Source organism: Ctenopharyngodon idella, chromosome 5 (genome assembly GCF_019924925.1).
Source record: "Ctenopharyngodon idella isolate HZGC_01 chromosome 5, HZGC01, whole genome shotgun sequence".
NCBI classification, from domain to species: domain Eukaryota; kingdom Metazoa; phylum Chordata; class Actinopteri; order Cypriniformes; family Xenocyprididae; genus Ctenopharyngodon; species Ctenopharyngodon idella.
Window position 1 is genome coordinate 7678379 of NC_067224.1, and position 7930 is coordinate 7686308.

At 36.9% G+C, this 7930-nt stretch overlaps 1 protein-coding gene across 2 annotated transcripts in view; it reads left to right on the plus strand.

Moving 5' to 3' along the window:
* mcama (melanoma cell adhesion molecule a) overlaps positions 1-7446 on the plus strand; it is a 63269-nt gene extending 55823 nt beyond the window's left edge. Inside the window, exons 15-16 of one of the 2 annotated variants that reach the window (XM_051895274.1) lie at positions 2747-2876; positions 2990-7446. In XM_051895274.1, coding sequence (XP_051751234.1) covers positions 2747-2876; positions 2990-3010 — 151 coding nt within the window. In that variant the 3' untranslated portion in view covers positions 3011-7446. The remainder of the gene's footprint in view (positions 1-2746; positions 2877-2989) is intronic. The other variant, XM_051895276.1, reaches the window with a different exon arrangement.
* Positions 7447-7930: the final 484 nt, after the last annotated feature.

Here is a 7930-nt window from a genome sequence, read left to right on the forward strand (position 1 = left end):
TTAGGGTGTGACAATATACCGGTATTGGCGATAACCACAATATTTAAAATGAATAGGACTCTTATGATATCATGACATGTAAATACTCCAGCGCCAGTACCTGGTTGACCTCTCAGGTGGCAGTAGGCTATTGCACCTTAATGCTGACACCTGTCAAACAAGAAGAAGATGCAGCGCGCACAGCTATTTCGAGAGTCATCCGAACGGGAAAGCGAGAGGCTTTGTCCACCCCCGAAAAAAGTAAGCTTGGGAGTATGGGAGTTTTTCTGCTTCAAAGTAAACAGCACCTTAGACAGCCCAATCTGCAGAATTTGCCTCAGTTGCCTGTCTACAGTCAGTGCGAAGGGTGGCAACACCACCAACCTTTTTACCCACCTCCGTGTCCATCACCCTGCCGATTACGCCATTTTACAGAGAGTAGGCTGCGATTATTTTACTAGTCATGGAATGGGAAATGTCATATTAACCTGTTAACAGCGATTTTCTGTGTTCATATATTTAAATAAAGGGTGATTCTTTTAATAAGTACCGCATTTTCTTTACTCGTCTTACTCAGTGTGATGTAGCTATGCATGCAGTTATATGCCCTCAAAATTCAAGATACATGGGCATTTTTGCCCCGACGAGTTTTTGTCATTATATCATATGATATTATGTAATAGTATTACAATATCACACAAGCAAGAGTGCCGTTTCCCCCAAATCAGCACAAATGCAATGTTCATTTAACTTATTGTTAAATGAACAATGTGAATTACATTTTAGATACAGTAGGCCTATTGTTAATATTGTTTGTTTTTTTCTTTATTTTGCCAACGAACAATTCAAAATTATGAACAGCAGAACAGAGTCCCCGTGCAACAGACAGACATTTTTTTGTTATACTCACTGAATCCGTGTTTAGAACGAATCAGTTTAATTAATGATTAAATAACCTGTTCAATAAAGATGGTCACTTGCTTCCTTCCTGAATTAATCAGTAATTTGAACAAATCGGTTGAATGAATGACTCACTCACTCATTAAGACAGTTACTTGCTGCTACCTACTGGCAGTTTAGTTTCATATTTAAAGTACATTTTAATTAAAAAGTTAAAATTAGAAATAATTCCATATTTAAATATTGAATTAAATGTATGTAGACAAATTGTAAATGCTGTGTAAATATATTAATGCCACTTCTCATTCTAGGTCTTAAAAAGCCTTAAATTTGACTTAAAAAAAAAAAATTGGCAGCAACCCTGAAAAAGAAAAACTAAATAAACAAAGTAAAAATTAAATTAAGTAAAAATTTGACAGATATATTTCCACCCCCTTATATTATATATTTCCACACCCTTTCATGCCACCACAATATAATGCCATAGATCTAAATGCAATGCTATAATCAACACTCTTCACGATTAGTCAACCTTGAGAGCTGTAATAGTAAAAACGTGCTAAAAGTTTTCCAGAGAGTAATACTTAATTATTTGAACTGCAAAAATGTTAGCCAATCACAGCAGTGGGCGTTTACACTGAAGTCTCAATTATGACAATTTTTGATGTTAAAAAACATATTAACATTATAAATGCACACCAGGAAACATTATAAAACAATAAAACAATGCAGTTCATGACCCCTATAAATCAAATAAATTAATAATTTGATTAAAATAATTTAAAATAAAATACTTATAAAATAATTAATAAATCTAACAGTACGGTATTATATAGTAAGTAGAACCAAAAATATAATAATGTAACATAATAAAACTAAATATTTTCCAAATAATATTTTACTCTTATTTATAATGTAAATTTTTCACAGTATAAATTGGGTCTTTACACATGAAAATATATAGCTCCCTTTTTAGGATAGTGGTCTCTCACTTTAAAAAATGCTGGGTTAAAAACAACCCAATTTGGGTTGTTTGGTAACCCAGCACTGGGTCAAAATTGGACAAACCCAGCGTTGGGCTGTTTTAACCTAGCTGGTTGGGTTAAATGTTTGATCCCCCATGCTGGGTTGTCTTATTAAACTTAACCATCGATTAAAAATGACTATATTGCTGGCTTAAAATGAACCCAAAATATGCTGAAAATTAAAATCACACACAGAATTACTTGAGTAACAACACAGGCAACAGTAATAATCAAAAGGTTAACATTTATTAATAAGAACACCTAGGAATGAACAAAAATATAGGCAAGAGTTAAAACAACATGTACACGTGTTTGTGAGTTAAAAATTATACAGCTTATACTGTTAAACGAAATTGGTTTTTAAAAGTTAAATATTTAATAACTTGCATTTGAAAACAAATTTGACCATATTTTGCTTAATTTTTCCTCACACCAACGAACAGGCTAAAAGCACTATGTCCAAAACTCACTGCAGCCAGTTTTCAAAGTTCTCTCTCCTCTTCACTTCAATTAGTTTTCTTTTATTTTCCACATATATTCCTGTGGTAAGTGCAGAGGTGATGGGCAGCTTTAGATCAAATAGTTTTTATGATAAGGAGAAACAAATTCTGTCAAAGTTTGTCCAAACTTTTGATTTTTTTTAGACCTAATTATCTGGTAACATGACTTCACTATGGGATCACAAACCTTTTTTAGGAGTAATTTGATAAGGCTTTTTTAAATAGCATAATGCATGGTCTTTTTCAAGTGATTGTGGTATAATTTGAGTGCAGTAAAACATCTGTCCAGCCAAATGGTGCAGTCTGGTGTATCGGTGTGTTATTGGTGTGTAATCTCTACAGCATTAATGCCTACAGCACCAAGGAGAAGACTAACAGAGATGACATCGTCGTAGAGATGAAGGCAAAAAAGACGGAGGAGTCTGTGCTATTGAAGGGCGTCAATGGAGAAAAGAAACCTCTTAATGACCAGGTAACCATGTATACTTATAATCTTATTCAAAATACATAACAATTATCAAAATGAGATGACCATGAGGAACATCTCTTTAACTTTATTATATGCCGCTTTTTCCTGGAATAAAGAACAACACCCTTAGCTCATAAACGGAGGCTTGTCGGCGACTAAAGATGCTGTCTGTACCTCCCTGCTGACCCAACAATTAAGTCTTAAGACCTCTTGTGGAGCAGCCACGTCCTCTGGATAAAGTGGACTGTACTTTTGTATCTTGTGTGAGAGCAGCAGTATTCATGCTTGGATAAATGGGATGTAAGCGAGCTGATCCATAAAGGAAGATTGTTCTCTATTTTCTACTGTTCTCCAATGTTTTTCTTCAACCATTGACCAATTCAAGGTTTCCATGATAAACAAGCAAAGTGAATTACTGAGAAAAGTGGTCGTAAAAACATTCTTAGACCCTGTCTGCACTGATGCTGTCTAAACTGGATGCAACGCTTCGGCTACGTTCACACTGTCAGTCCAAATCCGATTATTTGTGTATCTGATTGGAATCTGATCTAAAATTATTGACTGTCCACACTGTGTATCGCAAAATCCGATCAGAGCAGTCAAACTGAAACAGATTTCCAGAAATGCGATTTGAATAGGATTTCAAACCACATATGAATGTAGATTGAAACGTAATTGTAAATCGCATTTAATGTGATTTTTTGCTGTTCACACTTGCTAAATCTGATCGTTTTTCAACCGATTATGCAAAAACAATTTGGACTGACAGTCTGAAGGCTTTAGGCTACATTCAGATGGTAAGTCTAAATCTGATTTTTGTGCATATCCGATTGAAACCTGATGAGATTTAGCAAGTGTGAATGGCAAAAAAGCACATGAAATGCTATTTTTACAAATCTGTTTTGAGCTACATTCATGTGGTTTGAAATCAAATTCAAATTGCATTTCTGGAAATCCGTTTCAGTCTGACTGCTCGATCGAAACATTTTTCTCACATTTTTCGCCACGTAAAAAAAAAAACGTAAACATTAGACGTTGTTAGGAAACATGCTAAAAGTCACAGCAGAAACAAGGTTGTGTTGTTGCATAGTGCTGGACATGCAGAAAATGACAATATAACGGAGACATGTTTTGAGACCGTAAAGTCAATAAAGCCGCTCATACCAGCCTCTTACAACATCTGTATTGCAAACCCCTCCATGTTGAGGTTGTTGTTGTTGTTTTTGACATATGCCTACCAACGCAACCTCAATGCCATAGAAACCAACGCAGATATTTCGGAAAACGGAAAAGCGGCATGGACACACAAATCGGATCTGAATATTTGCGATACACAGTGTGGATCAGATTCCAACTGGATATACAAATAATCAGATTTGAACTGACAATGTGAACGTAGGCTTATGGGGCGTTCACACCAGACGTGACTTTTTGCGCGTAGTTGGACGCTTGAATATTTTGAGTTTACTCGCTTCACTTGCGCGTGAAATTCACTTCACAACAGACATGAATTCGCGTCATGTCTCCTCTCTCTTAAATATATATCCCTCAGACTCTTCCACTTCTTTCTGCACACTTCCTCTGAATAAACACATCAACTCGTCAGCGGGAAAGTAGTTGTAAAATACGGCAAATAAGCTCAATTTGCCGGCTTTAGCTGGCTTGTAGTCTCAATGTGTATATATATATAGCTCAAATTGAGTAAAGAGCGTTTTTTACAACTTACCAGATTGTCCGACCTCCTCACTCACTTTCTTCCAAGCAAGATCCTTATAAAAGTACGAAGATGTATCGTACAGCGACAATGATTTTGTCCTCCATTGTTGTTTCGGATTTCTGCCTCGCGGTGCGAATATTTGCCAAAGTTCAGATTTTTCAACTCGTGCGGTTCACACGAATCACGCGTCAAACGCCAGAAACTCTCAGTTCGCACCACGTCATTCACGCAAATCGCGCCGCAGTATGTCTATCGCTTCTTTGCATTGACTTAACATGTAAATCACTCGCGCTTAATGCTTCATTCATGTCTGGTGTGAACGCTAGTGTCGCCGTCATTAAACGGTTGGCCCGTTCTAGTGCTGCATACTCCTTATGGTGCGTTAAGCGCGAGTGATTTACATGTTAAGTCAATGCAAAGACGCGAATAGACATCCTGCGGTGCAATTCGCGCGAATGAGGCGGTGCGAATGACTAGGCGCAAATTGAGCGTTTTGGCCGTTTGACGCATGTAACGCGTGATTTGCGCGAATCGCGCAAGTTGAAAAATCTGAACTTTGGTGAAAATTCGCGCCGCGTTAACCAATCAGGAGCTTGCTCTAGTAGTGACGTGATTACGACGTAGCGAGAGGAGGCAGAAATCCGAAACAACAATGGAGGACAAAATCATCGTCGCTGTATGTGGATACCCGGAGCTGTACGATACATCTTCGTACTTTTATAGAAACAGGAATAAAAAGGATCTTGCTTGGAAGAAAGTGAGTGAGGAGGTCGGACAATCTGGTAAGTTGTAAAAAATGCTCTTTACTCAATTTGAGCTGGCAAATTGAGCTTATTCGGCGTATTTTACAACTACTTTCCCACTGATGAGTTGATGTGTTTATTCAGAGGAAGTGTGCAGAAACGAGACTGGCAGGAGCCCCTCTCATGACACAAATTTGCGTCTGTTGTGAAGTGAATTTCACGTGAATGAAGCAAGTAAACTCAAAATGTTCAAGCGTCCAAGTACGCACGATTTATTCACGCAAGTCGCGTCTGGTGTGAACGCCCCATTATGCTAGTTTCAACAACAGGAAAAGTGGATTTGGAGCAGTCCAATGTAGACAGCCTCAAGCTTTTGCGATGCTACACGACACAAATTGCAGCATTGATTTAAATGTAAAAATGCTTTTACAGACTAAATTCTTTTTGCTTGTTTAACGAATGAGACACAGTGTCTTTTTTACAGAGACTTTCCTCACTGCAGCCTGTAGAGCAATGACATACTACATTAAATCCATTGTGTGATTGTTCCCCCAAACCAGTTCAGCACAAACTTCGCCCCACAGCCGATTCTAAAGATTTCATTACTGATGTCAATCACAGTGCCGATTGCCTACACAACACTACAACAAATACTAACCCATAAACCTACTGGATTCAATCCAGTACATCATCACGATACAGACTGCAGTGAGGACATCTTGTTTTTAGACCACAAAAATGTATATATTATAAATATGTTTTATTGATCCTATTTGTGACCCAATTCGTTCTAGTTGTGCTTTTCTAAGCTCTGTTCAGATTTAGTTTTGCAATCCTTGCATAACGCCGCAGGAAAAAAAAAAGTGATTTTCATATGGCGAAATTTGATTTTGTTTCCTATGTACAGTACAGAACAGTTTCATGTCTTCTGATATTCCAGTAAATCCCAATGGACCAAATAATACATGCAAATTCCATTTCAAAGGCTGTTAAAAACCCACGTGAAGACATTGAGAATAACAGATGCGTAGTCTTCATATACACACAGCCCTTCACAATATTAAGAAACCCCATTCAACTTGGCAGTAAACCGAGTAAATGGATAAACATGACCATGATTCAGCCAATGAAACAGAGCTGACACTTAATAGTGTGTACGGTCCAACTCAAACTACTGCAGAGCTCATTCACTGTTTGTAAATAGTCGTAGGGAAGGAAATTGTAGCTCTTTGTGTTTTGACTGCTGAGGGGAATTGCAGCTCCCTCTGTTTTTGCCTCAACTGCAGTGCCTGCGGAAATGTGTCTTCATTTCACATCAATGTTAGTTACACTGTAACCTTTGTGTACGTCTTGTTCGTTTTGCGCATGTCTCTGAATTTGGTGAGGGGAAAGTTTTGTTGTTTTCATAAATGCCAAGCATAATTAAGTTTTATAAAAAGACGCAGTATGTTTTAACCCGAAAACTTTTGGCTCCTTAAAGAATTTTGTTTTAGACTTTTGTTACTATCATTCAGTCGTCAATGTGATTTGTTCTAATGTACAGAGTTTTTCTTGTTTCATGTTGTTGAGTGTGGCTGATATGATGGCTTTGGCTTTTACATTTGTTCAATAAGGACATCATGACACACACATGTTATCTACATCAGTGCTTGAGGAAGCTGAACCTAATATCTTCAGGACTGTTGTTAAAACACTAAACCACACTTGGACAATTCAGATTTGATTATAGCTGTGCTCATGCATTCTTTTAGCCTGTGTTAGTTAAATACCATCAAAAAATCGAAAAAGTAGGCTGATGTTGTCCATTTTTGTGTCAAAAGTTGCATTTTAATAATCTTTACGTTCTTTAAATATAAGTGTGTGACTGTCAGAACACTGTTGAACCACTGCATTCTACACTGGCACCTTTTCCCTGCCTGTCCTTGTGAGCAAATTATTTTGTAATAGCGCAAACTATCATTCTCATTGTAGATTTTTCGCAAACAGTTACGCAATGTTTTATGTTTTGATTTCACTTATGGATGTAAATTAAGTACTTGTGGTTTGATGCGTTTGATGCTTGCTTTTTTTATATAAATTTTGGCCAAAAAAAATAAAGATATGTTACATTCAATGTTTGTCTCCAGCTTCTTGGAAACCTTCAATTTTGATACATAATTTAGGTGCTGGTCTTTACTCCAGGTGTCCAGTTGTGTTCCTCTGGCAGATCTGAATCCAGAACCGAACAGGAGTCTCTGTCTGCTGAAGTGAAGCATCCAGCAGCACTGCTGACAAAATCCGGGCTGGTTTTATTTAAATCACAGTTTCCATGTTATTGAGATTACTACTTGAAAAGGGCACATTTACATTTGTCATTCAGGCTCACTAAATATATTGTTCTTAATAACTGTGTTATTTCAAGTTTAATTCTGTAGTGCTGAAAAAGACATTCTCCAGACACATAATTGTTATAATGAAATGATAAAAAAAATTATAGAACTTCTTGCTTATAACAGTAATCAGAAATGTCTGAAAGACATCACCAAAATAAAGAAATATATGTAATTCAATCTAATTTATTTTTCAGACTTGCTCAGTTTTTTAACTGGGTAAGATTG